We start from the raw sequence: 18,499 nt of genomic DNA, 5'->3' as shown, positions 1-18,499 counted from the left end.
GTAAAGCAGTGAACGCGAAGGACCTGCACAGGTATGGCTGCTTAAGCCTGCTGGAGAAGGCATGTTGACCCTAGATCCCTAAGGGGCCCCCCAGGTCACCAAGGAGAAAGCTCTGAGGGGCAGCAGTGCCAGACATCTTTTGGCCTGAAGTCTCTAACGAGGTGGGTTTCACGAAGTCCAGGCTGGGAGTGCGCTCAGCCCTGCGCTGATCAGGATGGGAAGTCTGGGGCAAGTCCTAGTTTTCTCATGAGTCAAAGCAGAGCCATGCCTCCTCCCCAGGTTCTTGGCCCAGGGGACCTAAGGGCTGCAAAGCCCGTAGTCCAGGGTCTAGCCCCCTGCAGAGTTCAGGAGGCGATCTTTCCATGCGCCTGTCCGGATGCCTCCCGTCCTGCCCGCCCCCCCGCTCCCCCGGACTGTTTCGCGGGGTCGCGGGCGCTGCGAGCTGCCGCGGGGGCGACCTGGCAGCCTCGGCCCGGGCGCACGGTCCCCTGAGCACCCTGTGGGAGGCGCCGGGGCAGGAGCTGGGAGCTCGCCAGCGCAGACAGGTATTTCCAGTCGGGCCGGAGCAGAAGCGGGTGGGTGGCGGTGGGGGTGGGGCGGGGGAGGCGAGCCCGGGCCCCACCCCACCCCCACCCCCAGCCCCCACCGCGCGGGTCCCCCGGGGGTCCTGTTCCCGGCCGAGCGCAGACCGCGGGGCTCGCGGGCGGCTGGCCCGGGACGGGGGCGGGCCGGCTCCGGTCGGCCGGGGCCTGGGTCCTGGCGGCGGCTGCCCCGGGTGGCGCCCGGCGCGCGGAGCTCCGCCAGGGGGCGGCCCGAGTCCGCGGCCACGCGTCCCGCGCCACCGAAACTACAACTCCCAGGCCGCTCGGGGGTCGCGGCCGCCCCGCCCCGCGGGTCGGCCCCCTCGGCAGCGGGCGGGGCGCGGCGGTCTCCAGGGCGACGCGGGCGCTGGGGCGCCGGGCAGGAGGCGGGCCCGCCCCCTATTGTGTGGCTGCGGGAGCCTGGCCGCGCGGCGCCGGGCAGGTGAGGGCGGGGGCGCGCCGGGGGCAGGGACGGCCGCCCGCGGGGCTCGGGAGTCCGGGGGGCGCGGAGCACGCGGGAGCGCTGGGGCGCCGTGGGATTCTTTGGGGAGCAGAACTAGAGTTCTGGGGAGTGAAGTGGGCTTTTTGGTGGGCGGGTGGGGGGGTTCCCCGAGACCCGGAGGCGTCTGGAGGTAACGCGCGCGCGCGCGCGTGTGTGGGTGTGTGGGTGTGCGCGCGCGTCTGTGCAGGGGGTGGGTCTGGGGGTTCCGAAAGGGAGACTTCTGGGGTCCGGAGGGGGCGAAGGAGCGGGGAACTGGGGGTGGGGCATCAGAAGAGTATTGTGGGCTGAGGCTGGAGAATATGGGGAGGGAGATTACAGGGCAGAGGATAGGAGAAGTGGGTGGTGGGGTGGATCCTGGAGGAGACAGGAGGGGAGTTCCTTGAAGCGCGGAGAACCTGGTGCAGTTGGAGATCAGGGGTGGAAGATGGGTACTGGGGGCGGGGGGGTGGGTACGGTGAGAAGTAGGGATAGCTGGAATCGGAACACTTGGTGGGGAGACCCGACAGGTGAGGACGTGGTTGGGGGGTGGGTGGGCAGAGGAGTAGGAAGATGCAGGAAAAACAGAGGAATTCGGGGGAAACCCGGGAGGGAACTGGGGTTCCTATCCACTTGGAAAATGATCTGTCAGGGAAGAATGGGAGAGCTGGCTGGGTGCAGGGGAAGCAAGAGGAATGTTTGCTGGTGAGTTGTCCGGGCCGCTGGCCGCTAAGTAGAAGCCGGGGTCAGGCTGCGGGGCGTGGAAAACATTTTACAACCAGTCCAGAAGTGGGAGGCCAAGAGTGGGGTGGAGGCCACAGTGCAGAGCCTGGTTGGCTTTCTGGGGCCCACGGCAGCCGTGCCCCTGACCCCAGCCCGCTGTGATTACCCTAGATGCTCTGGGGCTGGGGCCGTTCTACCCAGGGCTCACTCTGTACACCCTAAGGACTCGCAGGCTCTCTGGCTTCTCCTGGGTCTGGCCTCTAGGGTTGGGGAAGGGAAAGCCTGGCAAACCCTGGGCCCCAAGGACAGTGAATGGGGAGCCCTGGGGTGAGGCACCTGGGTCAGGGCCGAGGGCTGCCTGGCAGCATCACGGAGGGAAAGGTGCCAGCCGGAGGGAAAGTTGCCAGCGGCCTGCCAGGGGACCTGCCCAGACCTGGAGGATGCAGGGGGCGGGAGCCTTCCACCAGGTTGGAGAGGCCGCCCCTCCTCTCCCAGTGCCTGACTCACTTGCTGCCCGGAGCCGTGTTGGGAGGCCGAGTGGAGAGAAAGGTGTAAGGTCTCCAGTTTCCAGGGTTCACAGAGGCTGGGGAAATGGGCAAGGAATCGTGCGTGGGGGTTCCCTGGGAGCCGCTTTGTGTGATTCTGATACAGGTTTTGCCCTTCACTGGCTCCGTGCCCCTGAGCAAGCCTGTCTGGGATCCCTGCTTGTCACTGTGGGGTGTAAGCCTTGCGATCTTGTTACTAGCCTCAGGGCTAAGGAAGGAGAACAGAGGAGGCTGAGCCGTGGGGCCTCTTCCTCTCCCATTTTCCTGACATCTTTTTCCAAGTGGATAGGAGCCCCAGTTCCCTCCCAGCTCAGCCTTCTGAGCACTTACGGAACCCCTGGTTTCCCTGGAATTCCTCCGTCTTCCTTAAGATCTTCCCACTGCTCTGCCCCACCCTCCCTGTGCCCTCACCTGTCGGGTCTCCCCACCCAGTGCTCCCCAGGGCTCCCACCCTGGCCCTGGAGGGCCCTGATTCCCCAGGGCTACAGGATCTCTGGTCTCTGGGCCCCTCCCCTACTTATCTTCTCTCCTCTCTCTTCCTTTGCTCTCGTCCTGGCCTTTCTCTAACTGTGGGGTTTCTTCCGGTCCCAAGGATTGGCCGGCTCTGTGTGTTGCTGTGCATTTTGCGTTGAAGTCTGGTGCTCCGGGAGCGACTTCAGCAGGTGTTATGTGAGCCAAACCCAGATCGTCCAGAAGAGTGAGCGCTGAAAGCTGCCACCTACTCAGAAGGCGCTGTGGGGCCTGCTGGGCTGTGGACACCCCCAGGCCCCTCCGCCTGGGCCCCCGTGGATAGGAGGGGCCGGGCACGCAGGCCGTGGGCTATGGTTTGGTGCCTTGGTGTGACCATCCTCAGCCTGATCATCAGCCAGGGGGCTGACGGTGAGCCGGACTCCCAGGGCTCAGGTGCTCCCCGCTGGCCTTGGTGTGGGGGGCAGTCCCCGGGGAGGGGAGCGGGGGCCAGGGGGTGGTGGTGGTAGGGCGGGTCCTGGAGACGTTGCGGAGTCTCTCAGTCACTTCGCCAAGCCCGGGGGAGCCCTCAGAGCTACCGAGGAGTGCCCTCTCCCAGCCCTGACCAGGGTCCCTGCTGTGGGCCTGCCCCACCTCACAGGTCAAGGGAAGCCTGAGGTGGTGTCCGTGGTGGGCCGAGCGGGCGAGACTGCAGTGCTGGGCTGTGACCTGCTGCCCCCCGCCGGCCGCCCACCCCTGCATGTCATTGAGTGGCTGCGTTTTGGATTCCTGCTTCCCATCTTCATCCAGTTCGGCCTCTACTCTCCCCGCATCGACCCTGATTACGTGGGTAAGACTGGTCCTCATGTGGGAAGTTGGGAGGTGCTACCAACACACCAAGGACGGTGGGTGGGGGGCGGTGGAGGGCAGGACTTCTCTACTGCTCTGCCTCCCCCTCCCCCACTGTCTCAAATGCCGCTTAGGAGGTTCAAGGCCTCTGGGGGGTGGGCGGATGGGCAGCAGGGTGGGTGGGTCTGTGACCCGCCTGCTGCTCCAGTGGGGGCCTAGTCTGGTCTGAGTACAGAAGACGTGTGCGTGAGTCTGGTGGGGGGCTGGCCAGGGCCAGGTTCTCTAAAGATTAGGGAATGAATGGGGCCAGGCCGAGTTCCTGCTTCTGGTGGCTCCTGTCAGGATTTCCACTAGTACATTGGCCTCCCAGGGGCCGCCTTCTCCGCCTTCTGCACCCCTGCCCCCTCGCTGGCTCCCTCAGAGGGCTTGGCTTCCTTCTAATCCCAGATGGATCCTTAATCTGAGCGGTTTCCTGAAGGCCTCAGAGAGCAGTGTGTGGGAGGGCCCAAGGTGGAGGCTGGGGCTCCCCGGTTAGACCGTCTTCCTGCCTTTCTCTGCCTGGGGGGATCCAGGAAAGGCCACCTGGGCAGACGTTGGTGGGGGAAGAGACCCCCACCTTTTCCCTCTTGAGTTTGAATCCCGAGATCGGCCCTGGGATTGGCTGAGGTCTTCCTGAGGGGCAGGCTGAGCTCCGGCAGGTGCTGCTGAAGGAAGAGTTTATTTTCAAACTGGGGACAGTTGTTGGCAAACAGCCTGGTTGGGAGCGTGTGTGTCTCCACAGGCCCTGTGAGGGCTGAGGACAGCAGGCCCCAGTGAGGACAGTGGGGGGAAATGGCCGTACCCACCAGCCCTCCCTCCCTGCCTCTGTGGGGTCTGGCAGGCAGGAGGGGCTTGGGCCCCGGGGCTGAGGCTGGGCTGTTAGAGAGAGTTCCCCGGGGGAGGATGGGGCAGGTGCGGGTGGGGCTGTGGAGGGAGAGGGCTTTTCCTGGGGGCTGTGCAACTGTCCTTCCCGCCCTCCGCCCTGATTTGGGATCCCTTGGGCCGACAAGCCACTGTGTGGCTGGCAACTTTGTGACCCGTGGGTTTCCGTTTTGTTGCTCCTTGGAGCTGCAAGGACCGGGAGAAGTCCCCACCGGGGCTCTTCCTACTCTGCCCTTTCTGTCCACCCCTGCCCCTCGTCTGGAGCTCCTGGTCTGGCCTGCGCTGGTCTGGGGAGTCAGGGCCCTGGGGGAGGCCCCCGTGCCCATTAACTCTCTTACTGCCTCCCAGTGTGGAAGGGGCCTCTCTTCCTTTGTGTAGGGGACTCGGGACTGTGGTTGCTAGGCAACAGGAGGTGGAGGTTGCTAAGGACAATGGTGTCCTGTCATAAGCTCTCTGGGCAAGTGAAGGAGAGATGGTCCGGGACTGTGTGTGAGGCCGGTGGCCTAGAGTGTGGGAGGGACTGTGCCCGAGACCAAAGCAGCCCCTCTTGGAGTACTCCAGAACCCATCTGGCGGAGTCGCCGGGCTTTACAGACTAGCACAGAGTAGGGGAGAGCAGTACGGACCAGGCTGGGGCTGCATCCAGGAGGAAGGCAGTGACTGTCCATCCAGCGCCCAGCACGGAGCCTGTGCAGGGCGCCTTTGTGGTCCCGGTGTCCAGAGGGATGGCAGCCTCGGATTACTCACGCTACGCCCCCTCGCCGGGGGCGGGGTTGTCTCAGACCTGCCCTTCTAATCCACGAAACAGTTCTGGTCTTTGACTTTCATGGCATCTTTCTTGGGGGTTTGAAGGTAGCCCGTGTGGCAGGGAGGCACGGGTTTTCTCTCTGCCCTGAGCTGTGGGGTTCAAAGCAGTTCTCTCCTCCTGTTCAGAACCCCCGCTCTCTCCTGTCATCTCCCCTTGCTACCCTCCGGTGGTCTCTGAAAGTGCTCGGTAGTCCTCTCACTTGGCGGTCCTTGGACTGTCTGGACACACCAAACACCATTTCTTGAACTGTGTGTATGTGAACTTGTACATGTACGTGAGTGTGGGTTCTCTGCCTTCCAAGAGCCGGAGAGCAGAGTCTGTGTCTCCTGCTCCCTTTACACGCCCCTGCGCGCGGGAGGTCTAGAGCCCACCAGGCTCCGGCCCTTCCGGTCCTTTCCTCTGAGTGAAATCTTGGGAGGATTAAATGTGGTGCTGGTGGTCCAGGTTCAGGGCTCAGTCTCCCTTTTCTCTTCTTCCTCCCTTGTAGAACTCGAGGGTCACCATCGTGAAAAGTTGCTATCCTACGGCACTTAGGAGAGGCTGCACACTGGCGTCTGCGGGGCTCCGTGGCCAGGCCAGTTAGGGTGCCGGAGGAATCCCAGAGCAGGGTGGAGGGTGTGATTATGTTAAATATTTACCTGCAAAGTGTAGGCTTATCTCCTGGGTGGGGAATTCAACTCCCAGCCTGTGAAGCAGGTCCCCACCCGGAGAGTCCACACCTCTGGACCTCATCCTCGGAATAAAAAAGCCCTGGCCTTACTAAGATCACCACCCCAGCCTGAAGGCGATCATACTCCTCTTCCCTGACAACACTAGGGGCACTGCAGGCTTCATTTATATTTTGGAAATATCACCCTGGAGGTAGAAGGGAAGCAGACTCGCAGCGTCAGAATTTCTGGTATTAGAATGGACGATTAGGGGCGATGTCTGGTCCGTGGGTACAGGCAGGTGTGAAAGGACTTGTCTTAAAAGTGGCAGTGGTTTTGTGTAACCCCAAAGATTGAGAAAGTCTCATCCATCCCTATCAAAGGCCAAAGTGTGGTGGGCTGATGCATGTGACGGAAGGTGGGCTCGAGGCAGGGAGACGAGCTGGTGGGCCGTGGAGGAATGCAGGGGAGAGGTGCTACGGGACCACACCACGGCGAGGTTCCTGGAGAAGAAACAGATACCGAGGAGGCAGAATTTCGAAGATGTACTGAAAACGCAGGTGTGGGAGGTAACGGACAGGAGTTAAGGTGGTCCCAGGTTTCTGGTAGGGTAGCTTGGTGCGTGCTGGGGCTGGCCATTGCTCGGGCTGGAGGAGAGGATGTGTTACCAGGCAAGAGGCAGGATCAAGTTCAAGTCCAGCTTCTGATTTCAAATCTTGTGCTTGTTTGTTTGTTCAACAGTGTGTGAGCCCAGTGTTCCCCACACCCCACCCGGCCAGGTTTGCCTTCCCTCTCTTACACGTGACGCTGAAGTCAGCTGACTTGTCCAAGGGAGTCTCTCTGGCTCCCGAGTGCAGGCCTCTGTCACTAGGCCGCCCCGCCAGGGACACCTGAGGCTGTGTGGGGAGGGTGCTGAGGGATCTGCGGGGGCGGCATCCGTCTGAACCTGCTGGTGTGCCAGATGCCAACTGAGGGTGCACCGGGGTGTCTGCCTGGGCTGTGGCTCTGTGGCTTTGTGGAGCTCCACATGGCCAGCCGGCGGGGGTGGGGGGCCTGGGGGCATAGGGGGATGGGGTGAAGAGGCTGCTGACCTTGCTGCCTGGCTGGGCTGGACTCTGGCCACCCTAAGGCGCTTAGGCCGTTGATAATAGTCCTGGGGGATTAGGGGCTTTGGGAGGCGAGACCTGGGTCCCTGCTCAGGCCCCAAACACTGCTGAGGTTTCCAGGGACTGTCCTCTGGCAGGAGGAGTACTCGGGGAGCCAGACCTTGCCCCTATAAAGAGCTGTGGGGTGGGATAGGTCCTGTAAGAGTCACAGGGAGACTAAGTGTGGCTCTTAACCCCCCACCCCCATCCCCCAACGGCCTTTGCAGCCCCTGCGGTTCAGGAGAGTGTGTTGTCCACCTGCTGCCGCTCGGGGTTCTCTTGGTCTAGACAGGGTCGCAGCTGCTGAAAGGCAGGGGTAATCCAGGGCTGAGTGGAGGGACCTGCCCTCAGTGACCCAGCCCCACCTGTGTCTCTCTGGGCCGGGCCCCACTTGATCAGGGTAACTGGAGGAGACTGGGCCCATTCTTGAGCTCTGAGAACCACCAGTGTGACCAGGGCTTTGGGGCTCCTCTCCCAGGGCGAGTCCGGCTGCAGAAAGGGGCATCTCTCCAGATTGAGGGGCTCCGAGCGGAAGACCAGGGCTGGTATGAGTGCCGCGTGCTCTTCCTGGACCAGCACAGCCCTGAGGACGACTCTGCTAACGGCTCCTGGGTGCACCTCACGGTCAATTGTATGAAGCCGGGAGCAGGTGGTGGCGAAGGGAGGAGAGCAGCATGATGGGGGCCTGTGGCTGGGGGGGGGGGAAGGGGTTCCCGTGCCCCACCCTTGTTGACACCACTTGTTTGCTGGCTCACTGTCTGCATCTCCCCCGCCCCACGCTGGTGCTTCCTCTTCTTCAGCCGGGGTCCCAGCTGCCTGCGAGGCTCTGTTGGAACTTGAGTCTTACCTGTTCCTGCTGCTCTGGCGGGGAGAGGGGGACGCGACGGAGGCTGTGGGGTCCCGAGTGACACATAGCTCACGACATACTCAGCGAGTTTTTTTTTTCCCCCAAACATCTTTTAACGCAGCACCTCATGAACTCTCTCAGCCCCTAGAAGGGAGGGAAGTCCTAACTGTTCCCATTTCTCTGTGGAGACTGGATGATGCCACTGATGAGGGGCAAAGCGGGTCTCCTGGAGCAGCGTCAGAGGCCACTGGCTCTCCCGCAGCCCCCAGCCGTGTGCAGCCCCGTGGCCAGCTCTACAGGCCAGTGTGGGGATAGGCTGACACATTCCTCACTGGGCCCGGAGGGCGGCAGACAGGGTGGCCCTGGCCTGGTGGGCTGAGGGCTGCAGCCCTGACCTGCCTTCCTGGCCCTCGGACACTGCTCTGTGGACTGATATCTGGCACCCCCATGCCTCTCTGCAGCGTCCCCTCAGTTCCTGGAGACGCCTCCCCAGGTGCTGGAAGTTCGGGAACTCGAGTCTGTGACCCTGCGTTGTGTGGCCCGGGGCAGCCCGCAGCCTCATGTGACCTGGAAGCTCCGAGGACAGGACCTTGGCCAGGGCCAGGGTCAGGTGCAAGTGAGTACTGGGGCTGGGCAAGGAGGGTAGATAGAGCAGGGGAGGCAGGTGGAGGCCTGGGAGGGGGCTGGAGGACCGGGCAAAGGCCATGCTCCCACAGGAGGGGCTGTGTGTTGGCTTCCTGAGCCCGGTGTGCTGCCTCCCTCTGCCGGCCAGCCTCGGGAGTGCAGGGTCAGAGGCCGGTGGGAGGGCAGGGGGAGGCACAGGGGACCCTCCTCATCCCCTCCTACCCTAGGTGCAGAATGGGACACTGTGGATCCGACGGGTGGAGCGAGGCAGCTCCGGAGTCTACACCTGCCAAGCCTCCAGCACCGAGGGCAGCACCTCCCACGCCACCCAGCTGCTGGTGCTAGGTGCTCTCAGGGGGGAGGGCCGTGACCTGCGGCTGGGGTGCACACAGCAGGAGTGGGGAGGGGTGTGTGGAGAGAGAGGGAGCTCCCAGTTCAGTCTGGTCCTCCAAAACCAGCATCTTAATTTTTAAAGGATCAGTGAATGGACAAGTAGACATTTAGTGCCCAGCAGTGTAGTGTGTGACCCCCCGATGCCCAGTTTCCTCGTCTACATATAAGGAGGTTCATATTTGCATCTTAGCACTATTACAAGAACTTAACCGAGCACAGTGATCAGCACTTAGTAATTCCTGTCCAAGCCCCCTTGAGGAAAGTGAGCAACGGGGCCTGGACTCTGCCTGCCCTGCCTCCTCCGCAGGGAAGTCAGAGGAACCAGCGTCCCGTCGCTCTCCTTGGTCCTGAGGGCGGGCGTGCATGGAACTGCTAGGGGCCAAGTCCACCGGTGGCGGGAAGGCCCGGATGAGGCTTGCTTGCCCTGTTAACCTGGGGCAGCTCTCCTCACTCTTCTGCCTCTGAGCCTCCATTTCCTCATCTGTGGAGGGGAGACAGTAACTCCTCCCACAGAAGGCACTTGTGAGGACTTGTGAAGAGTCGTGCGGTGACGTGCTTATGGGAGCGGCCGGCGTGCCGGTGGTGTTCTCTATGCTAGCTTGGATCATTACCTCTTAGGACTGACCCCTGGCGCAGCAGAGCCCAGGGAGGGGCGAGGGCGGTGGAGCAGCCCACCAGACTGCGTGGCCTGGCCTGACTCCGTGGGAAGAGCGTTCCAGATGGGGTTCGGAGCAAAGGCAGGGCAGTGGGAATGAGGCGCAGAGCCGGCTGCCCCTAGTGACCTGAGTCTGTAACGTTGGCCAGGCTGGGAGCCGTTGGATCATGAGGGCCCATGAGGCTAGATCAAGAAATTTGAGCTTAACGTGGTAGGAGCCAGGAGCTGTTGTGAGTTCTGGGGCAGAAGTGTCCTGGGGCCAAAGGGAGGCATTTCTACGTGAATGGCTTCCGGAGGGGCAGAGAGGGGGAGCCGGGGTCAGAGGTTGCCGCAGTATCCTGGGGTAAGGTACTGGGTATCCGCAGTAGGGTAAGACACACAGAGGTGACTTCAGGTGGGACAGATGAGGGATGTAAAGGGTAAATAGGCAAATAATAAAACCGATTTCCCAACCCCACACACACGCACACGCACACACACAGCTTCTAGGCCGGGGAATCTGGGTGAATGGTGGTGTTCCTGGAGGGAAGGGGAGCTGGTCTGGGGGAGAGAAGGAACTTTTTTCACGTACAGGGTCAGAGCCCGTTTCGGCTCCCCGAGGCCCTGTAGCAGCCCCTTCTGTATTCCAGAAGGCAGATCCGGAAGAACTGCTGAAGGGACCTCAGGGTTCTGGGCAGACTGTGGGCTGATGCCCCTCCCTCCCCTTGTGCTCCCCCAACAGGTCCCCCAGTCATCGTGGTACCCCCCAGGAACAGCACGGTCAATGCCTCCCAGGATGTTTCCCTGGCCTGCCGGGCTGAGGCGTACCCCACTAACCTCACCTACAGCTGGTTCCAGGACAGCACCAACGTGTTCCACATCAGGTGGGGCTTGGGGGTGGGTGAGGGGCCGGTAGGCAGCCTTCGAGGAACAAGCCTGGAACCCGGCCCACACATGCCATCTTGTAGACGGCTGCAGCCCCGCGTGCGGATCCTGGTGGACGGGAGTCTGCGACTGCAGGCCGCCCAGCCTGATGATGCGGGCCGCTACACCTGCGTGGCCAGCAACGGCCTCCCGCGCACACCCTCGGCCTCTGCCTACCTCACGGTGCTCTGTAAGCCTGACCCCGTTCCCTCCCCAGTCTGCTCCCCTCCCCTGGGCCAGGCTGAGCTCCTGCCCTCCAACCTGCCACTGCTCCCCTCCACCAGACCCAGCCCAGGTGACAGCGATGCCTCCGGAGACACCCCTGCCTGTGGGCATGCGGGGGGTGATCCAGTGCCCGGTCCGGGCTAACCCCCCACTGCTCTTTGTCAGCTGGACCAAGGATGGGCAGGCCCTGCAGCTGGATAAGGTAGGGGCCTTGGCCCCAGGGGAAAGAAGGGCTCAGCTTGGTGTTCTCCTAGTCAGGGTAGCTGGGCTGGAGGGAGCTCCACTGAATTCAGGTCGGTGGCTGGGGTACACTTCTTCCCCGGGGCTGTGTGGGGTATTTGGGGAACAGGAATGCCACAACTGTCCTTAAGAGCACAGCCAGAGGGGCTAGGGCAGCACACACGCTGGAAGGCTGGGGCTGGTTGAGGAGAGCTCAGCAGCGGCTTCTGGGACTTTGGTGATGGGCCTTGGGGATGCACAGACATTCCAAGAGGAAGCCAGGGCCCTGGGGCAGGGAACCGTGCAGCGTGTGTAGGGTATGGTGAACCCCAGGGTCGGGGCGGGGGGCTGGTGGGAGTCCCACTGCCTGTGGGGACGTGATGCTACCGAAAAAGCTCAAGGGATAGGTTGGGGCCAGAAGGAAGCTCTGTGGATACCGAGTGACTGTTCCATTGTTCCCCGGCAATCTTCGCAAAGGGAATACAACCCAAGGGGGGCTGTCCCCGGGGCTTCTGCAATTAGGACTCAGTACATTTTTGTTGAATGTTACCAAAAAAGCCTGCAGGCAGTTGGAGCCTGTGAAGTTGTCTGAGCCAGAGGTGTGACAGCTTCGGAGCTCTGAGCAGGAGCTGAGTCCATGAGTGAGTGGAGGACAGAGTGGACGCAGGGACAGGGGTTCAGAGGCTGTTGAGACGGTCCAGGGGACAGGTGAGGAGGTCATGGCAGTGGACGGGCTTGACGCCTAGACAAAGGCCTTCCCAGAGGACAGAGCTGGTGAGCATTCGGATGGGGGAGTGAGGAGTCTGGGGTTAGTAGGGACAGTGGGGCCCTTAACAAAGAAATAGGGAAGCCAGGGAAAGGAAGGGATTTGGGATGGAAAATGCTGACTTTCATCATGGAGTGGTGGGAAGACAGGTGGGGGACACCCCGGCAGGCAGGGAGCCCCCTACCAGGGCTCAGCTCCAGGGGGCGCCCCTGGGGAAGATAAGTGAAGGACCAGTTCACCTGAGAGATCAGGCCTGGAGGAGGAGTCCTCTGCAGGGAGGCGGCTTTCTCCTCCCTCTCCCACCCCTGCCCTGCTGCTGGGACTGGTGGCCATCTCCTCTCTCCTCTCCCCTCCAGCTCCCTGGCTGGTCCCAGGGCCCGGAGGGCTCACTGATCATTGCCCTGGGGAACGAGGACGCTCTGGGAGAGTACTCCTGCACACCCTACAACAGTCTTGGTACCGCTGGGCCCTCCCCGGTGACCCACGTGCTGCTCAAGGTGAGCCTGTGGATGGGCAGCCGCACCGGGCCAGGTGGCTGAGGATGCACCCTGGCCTTGATGCTGGAGGACCAGGGGGTGGGGCAGTCATGCGTGGGGAGGGGCTTCCTGTCTTTCCCATGGTGGGCACAGCCGTAGCTGTCAGGCACCACCCCAGAGGTTTCTGCAGAGATGGTGCTGGGGAGGTCGGATGGAAGGCCCGCACACCCCCAAAGTAAGGTACCCCGCCGGGCCAACTTACTAACCTTGGCCTCTCTGGAGAAGGAGTGGGCAGCAGAAGGGAGGGTGAAAGGGCGTTCTGTGGAGGTGTATACATCCCCGGAGAGGCTTCCCAGCCCCCCAGTCCTTGTGCAGTCCCCCAATTCCCTGCAGCCCCTCCAGGGAGCAGAGACTACAGGGAGGGAGATGGGGCCTGAGAATGGAGTATGACTGGAGACCCAGAGAGGGGAGTGGCCCTTAGCTAGCAGGGTGAGAGGCCCCTCCCGATGCCAGATCTGGCTTGCAGGCTCCCCCAGCTTTTCTAGAACGGCCCAAGGAAGAATATTTTCAAGAAGTAGGGCGGGAGCTACTCATCCCCTGCTCTGCTCAAGGAGACCCCCCTCCTGCTATCTCTTGGGCCAAGGTAAGGCTCCTGAGTCTGCTCTGCCTGGGCTCCCGCCCACTACACCCCTGCCTCTCCTTGCCCTGCTCATCCAGTGGGAAGGAGGGGGCCCTTCAGGGCCCGGGTGGGGAGGACACTGGAGCTGCCCTCAGTGAGGGGTGGCTGCGTGTGTCCTCAGGGCTGACCAGTGGTTCTGTAGGTGGGCCGGGGGCTGCAGGCCCAGGCCCAGGTGGACAACAGCAGCAGCCTCATCCTGCGGCCACTGACCAAGGAGGCCCATGGGCGCTGGGAGTGCACCGCCAGCAATGCTGTGGCCCGAGTGGCCACCTCCACACATGTCTACGTGCTGGGTTAGTGGCTGGAGGGCCGGCCAGGAGCTGGAGGAAACTGTGTGGGACAGGAGACGGGGGCGGGAGAGGGGCATTATTTTTGGAAGTCTACATGGGTTGGGGAGGGGAGGGGATGCCTGGGATGATACACAGAGGTGAGAGGCCCTGGGACTCCCCTTAGTTCTTCACCTTCCCCAGAGCCCTGACCATCGTCCCTCCCTCAATTCCCCCTCCCCAGGCACCAGCCCTCACGTTGTCACCAATGTGTCCGTGGTGCCTTTGCCCAAGGGTGCCAATGTCTCCTGGGAGCCTGGCTTTGATGGCGGCTATCTGCAGAGGTTCAGTGTCTGGTATACCCCGCTGTAAGTGACCTACCCCTGCCATTCCTGTCTGTCCCCCTAACCCCCATTCCATCTGCCCTTTCCCCCACCCCTCCAGTCCAGCCCTGCCCGAAATCTGCCCTATTTCCAGGGGATCTTAGGTGTTCAGGCCCCGTGTCTTGAGACCCTGGATGGCTGAGAAGGGACAGGTTGGATCTGTATACTCCAAAAGCTTCCTGGGCCTCCTAGTTCACGAGGTTTCCTCATTTCCTCATGTCCTCCAGGGCCAAGCGTCCTGACCGAACCCACCATGACTGGGTGTCCCTGGCAGTGCCTGTGGGGGCTGCTTACCTCCTCGTGCCGGGGCTGCAGCCCCAAACCCAGTACCAGTTCAGCGTCCTAGCACAGAACAAGCTGGGGAGTGGGCCCTTCAGCGAGATCGTCTTGTCTGCCCCGGAAGGTGAGAAGCCTCTGCCCTGGAGAGCAGCCGACGGGGTGGGAAAGGACTGGTAGGGAGAACCCGGACATGTGACCGCCTGGGTGGGAGGGGACAGAGGTGCTGGGCAGCTGCTTGGGGTCCGCAGGGGTTTGTGGAACATGATTCAGGCTTGTCTTGGGGCTCTGGGAGAATGGGCACGGAGGTGGGGGCAGGGGTGGTGGTGAGAGGTGGGTTGGAGGGGCGTGTGGTGGAAGGGGCAGGGGATAGGGGAAGGGCACTGGGAGCCTAACCCTATCTCCGTCATGCCTCTCTGTCCTATTCAGGGCTTCCCACCACACCGGCGGCCCCCAGGCTTCCGCCTACTGAGATGCCTCAGCTCCTCTCACCTCCCCGAGGCCTGGTGGCAGTGAGGACACCCCGGGGGGTGCTCCTGCATTGGGATCCCCCAGAACTGGTCCCTGAGACGCTGGACGGCTATGTCCTGGAGGGACGACGGCAAGGCTCCCAGGGCTGGGAGGTGCTGGACCGCGTCGCGGCAGGCACGGGAACGCAGCTGCTGGTGCCAGGGCTCATCAAGGTGTGTGGGAGGCAGGCACGGGGACGGTCCTCCCCTCGGCTGTCCCGGGCCCAGCTCCAGCCCAGGCCTCAGCCTCCCACCCTAACCTCCCAACTGCAGTCTTTCTGAATGGGGCTGCAGTGGGGGGCAGCTGGGCCCTGACTCCTTCCTGGACCCCCACCCCCAGGACGTACTGTACGAGTTCCGGCTCGTGGCCCTGGCCGGTAGCTATGTCAGCGATCCCAGCAACACGGCCAACGTCTCCACTTCCGGTGAGAAGCCGGCGGGAGGGCAGGGCGCTGGGCCTGGGGGCTCCGAGCCTACGGTCGCGGGCACCGACATTCCCCTCGTGGCCCCGCCCAGGCCTGGAAGTCTACCCCTCGCGCACACAGCTGCCTGGCCTCCTGCCCCAGCCGGTCCTGGCCGGCGTGGTGGGCGGGGTCTGCTTCCTGGGCGTGGCTGTCCTCGTGAGCATCCTGGCCGCCTGCCTGACCAACCGGCGCAGGGCAGCCCGTCGCCGCCGCAAGCGCCTCCGCCAAGGTAGGCCCCGCCCTCTCTAAGCCCCGCCCACGGGGGAATGGAAGCCCCTCCCCGCCGCCGCCACGCCCCGCCGCTCGGGGGGCCAGGTGCGTCCTGTCCGCCAGCACAGTCCCGGGGCGGGAGGGGTTGCGGGCGGGCGATGGTTGAGGCTCAGCGCCTGGGGCCCTGGAGGCCCTGAGTTTTGCCGGTGTCCCCTCTGGTTCTCCTGCCCGAACAGATGCGCCTCTTATCTTCTCTCCTCCCGGGAAGTCAGCTCCACAGTAAGTCCCTCCACCTCTGCAGCCTCCTCCTGCCTGCCCTCTGCTCCCACTATCTCGGTTTCTGGGGTGGTGCTGTGGGGTGGGGTGGGAGGGGCGGAACGGAAGTGGGAAGGGGGTGAGGGTGGGAGTGCGGAGGCCCCGGCTTGGGGCCTGTCCACTGCCGCCTGTGCCTTCCCGCCGCCGCTCCACCACGGGGGGTCCTCGTCTCCCTTACTCTCCCCAGCTCCGCTCTGTGGTACACCAAACCTCTCAAGGCCCGAGGCTGGTTCCTGGGGGGAGGAGGGGGTTGGCCGGGGATAGGACGCCTGCCACAGAGCCTTGATCTCCTGTTCTTCCCCAGCTCTGCCCCGGGCTCAGGCAGCCCTGATAGCGTGGCGAAGCTGAAGCTCCAGGGTTCCCCAGTCCCCAGCCTGCGCCAGAGTCTACTCTGGGGGGAGCCTGCTGGCCCCCCCAGCCCCCCTCCGGATCCTCCGCCTAGTCGGGGGCCCTTACCCCTGGAGCCCATCTCTCGGGGACCAGATGGCCGCTTTGTGATGGGATCCAATGTGGGAACCCCTGAAGAAAGGTCAGGCTCTGAACGAGCTGAACCTCGGACCCTGGCCCAGTGCCAGGCCAGGTCCTATGACTGCAGCAGCAGCAGCCCCAGTGGGCAGCCCCAGCCGCTCTGCATTGCAGACATCAGCCCCGTGGGGCCCCCTCCCGCAGCACCACCTAGTCCTCGGCCTGCTCCGGGACCCTTGCTCCAGTACCTGAGCCTGCCCTTCTTCCGGGAGATGAACGTGGACGGGGACTGGCCCCCTTTTGAGGAGCCCGCGCCTGCTCCACCCCCGGATTACATGGATACCCGGCCCTGCCCCACCTCCTCTCTCCTTCATCCCGTGGACCCCGACACTGTGTCCCCCGGGGCAGTGTTTCCCGGGGCTGCGATGGGGGCCGGGGCCGCCCCAGAGCCCCTGTACACAGCACTGGCTGACTGGACGCTGAGGGACCGGCTGCTGCCAGGCCTCCTCCCTGCCGCCCCTCGGGGCAGCCTCACCAGCCAGAGCAGCGGGCGGGGCAGTGCCTCGTTCCTTCGGCCCCCGTCTACAGCCCCCTCTGCAGGAGGCAGCTACCTCAGCCCTGCTCCCGGAGACACCAGCAGCTGGGCCAGTGGCCCTGAGAGGTGGCCCCGGAGGGAGCATGTGGTGACAGTCAGCAAGAGGTGAGGAGTCTCTGTCCATCCCTGTCCTGGCTCCCGTTCCTGCCCAGACTTCCCCTAATGCTCTGTGCCTTCAGGCTCCACTCCCACCCTGGGACCAGGAAAACTTGTCCCCTGTTAGAAGCTTTGGCTGAGGTCCCAAGGATCTGCAGGGAATGCATGGCCCCACCTCAGCTTGGGGACTCTGGGTTGGGCTTTTGTGGTCACCCTCAAAACTCCACCCAGTGCTGGACATTTGTCCCTTTTAACAGGAGGAACACATCTGTGGATGAGAACTACGAGTGGGACTCAGAATTCCCTGGGGACATGGAACTGCTGGAGACTCTGCACCTGGGCTTGGCTGGCCCTCGGCCCCGACCTGAAGCTGAGCCAGAGCTAGGTGTGTGAGCCCTCAGAGGGGTAGCGTGGCCCCACTGTTCCCCATCTCCCCACTCTGTTCCCCATCTGGTCCCCATCGCCCCCATGCCCCCATGCCCCCATGCCCCAGGCTTGCTGTTCCTGTTCCCGTGGCTCATCTGCACTGGCAGGACCTGGGGGCTTCATGGGGCCAGTGACCCTCAGACCTCTCCCTCCCCTTGTTCTGCTCTCCCCTTGCAGATGTGAAGACTCCGGTGGAGGGCAGCCTCCCTAGCATGGCCCGTGCTCCAGGCCCCGAGGCTCGGTGCGCTGCCCTCCGGGAGGAGTTCCTGGCTTTCCGGCGCCGCAGAGATGCCACTAGGGCCCGGTTACCAGTGTACAGACAGCCAGTCCCCCATCCTGAACAGGCCACCCTGCTGTGAAAGCTGGGTGAAGATGCACAGACTGGGCAGAGGAGGGCCCACGGAGACCCAGCTCCAGCCCGGAGCACAGCCCGGCCTGCCCCTTTGGTGCTCAGACATAGCCCTGATGGTGGGTTGGGAGGGCTTGGCAGGAGATGTCTGTGCTGGGCCCCTAGAGCCTGGGGACTGGAACAGGGATCTTAGGTCTGCCCATGTGTGTGTGAGAGTGTGTGTGTGTGTGTGTGTGTGTGTGTGTGTGTGACCGCGCGGTGATGGTGATGGTATTTGTGGTGTGGGTGAGGTTTTTTACATGTGAATAAAGAAATTCTGAAAAATGTTTGTGTATCTTCTGCCTTTGAATCTGAGAGAGAGGTAGAAAAATCCCTGAACCCTGAAAAAGGAGGAGACTCTTCCTGAATGAACAGAAGTGTATTCAACATATCTTTGCAGAAAGCATTTATTGGGTGCCTACTGAGGCCAGCTACTAAAGACAGCCATTGAGTTAGACGCTAAGAAAACAAAGCTCGTTAGGTTAAGCCTTTGCCCTTGGCGAGTTCTTTCCAGTCCGAGAAGCTGGCAGAGAAACAGTTACAGTGTGATGTGATAAGTTCTGTGATAAAGCTATGTGTTGCGTATTGTGGCTGCACAAAGGAAGGGGTCAACAATGAGTGTTTATACCATGTGCTGGGACAGTGCTACCTCTGGCTGGGAGATCCTCCTGGAGTGGGAGTGATAGCAGTAGTGAGGGGCTGAGCCCCCACTGTGTGCCAGGCACGGCTCTAAGCTCCTTACACACATCAGTTTCCACCACTCAGAGGGAGGAACCATTCTTGGCTCCATTTTCTAGAATGGGGAACGGAAGCGTGGAGGCTGTAGGAATTTGTCCAAAGGTCACAGCGGGTATGGAGTAGGGCAGGTCAGAAGTTGGTCAAGGGAGGGAAAGCATCCCAGGCAGAAGGCACAGAGGAGTGAAAAACACCTGGTTTCCCAAGGGCTCACTTGACAGTGGGTTATAACATTGAGGCGGGGATGGAGCAGTGGAGGGAGGACACTGATGGTTGATGTCCTTGGAAACCAGGCGAAACAGTAGCTTCTACCAAACAGGAAGGTCCCCACTGTTGGATGTAGGCAGGGACTCTACCGGAGGGGAAGAGAAGCCTCCGTAGAAGCCTGAAGAGGGGCGCTCCTTCAACCCTTAAACTATGCTCCCCTCCACCCTCAGACAC

General features: G+C 62.6%; 1 protein-coding gene across 1 annotated transcript; it reads left to right on the top strand.

Moving 5' to 3' along the window:
- The first annotated feature begins 962 nt into the window (after nucleotides 1–962).
- Nucleotides 963–17,602, top strand: LOC111138908 (immunoglobulin superfamily member 9). The gene is made up of 21 exons (XM_022490892.1): nucleotides 963–1,023; nucleotides 2,920–3,206; nucleotides 3,436–3,624; nucleotides 7,622–7,774; nucleotides 8,452–8,606; nucleotides 8,842–8,959; nucleotides 10,384–10,525; nucleotides 10,610–10,755; nucleotides 10,850–10,992; nucleotides 12,132–12,272; nucleotides 12,778–12,894; nucleotides 13,073–13,223; nucleotides 13,441–13,564; nucleotides 13,807–13,982; nucleotides 14,285–14,538; nucleotides 14,705–14,789; nucleotides 14,881–15,057; nucleotides 15,275–15,317; nucleotides 15,658–16,518; nucleotides 16,767–16,894; nucleotides 17,113–17,602. The coding sequence occupies exons 2-21, from the start codon at nucleotides 3,149–3,151 to the stop codon at nucleotides 17,292–17,294; spliced, it is 3,543 nt and encodes a 1,180-aa protein (XP_022346600.1). The 5' UTR covers nucleotides 963–1,023; nucleotides 2,920–3,148; the 3' UTR covers nucleotides 17,295–17,602.
- Nucleotides 17,603–18,499: the final 897 nt, after the last annotated feature.

Source organism: Enhydra lutris, unplaced genomic scaffold (assembly GCF_002288905.1).
Source record: "Enhydra lutris kenyoni isolate GAN:26980312 unplaced genomic scaffold, ASM228890v2 scaffoldscaffold94, whole genome shotgun sequence".
Lineage (NCBI taxonomy): Eukaryota > Metazoa > Chordata > Mammalia > Carnivora > Mustelidae > Enhydra > Enhydra lutris.
The sequence above is the reverse complement of the archived record's forward strand: the minus strand, read 5'-3'. Positions and strand labels throughout refer to the sequence as shown.

Coding starts and splice junctions, on each gene's coding strand:
- LOC111138908 (XM_022490892.1), top strand. CDS start 3,149: ATGGTTTGGTGCCTTGGTGTGACCATCCTCAGCCTGATCATCAGCCAG. Junction 10,993..12,131: donor AGGCCCTGCAGCTGGATAAG/GTAGGGGCCTTG, acceptor TCTCCCCTCCAG/CTCCCTGGCTGGTCCCAGGG. Junction 12,273..12,777: donor TGACCCACGTGCTGCTCAAG/GTGAGCCTGTGG, acceptor TCTGGCTTGCAG/GCTCCCCCAGCTTTTCTAGA.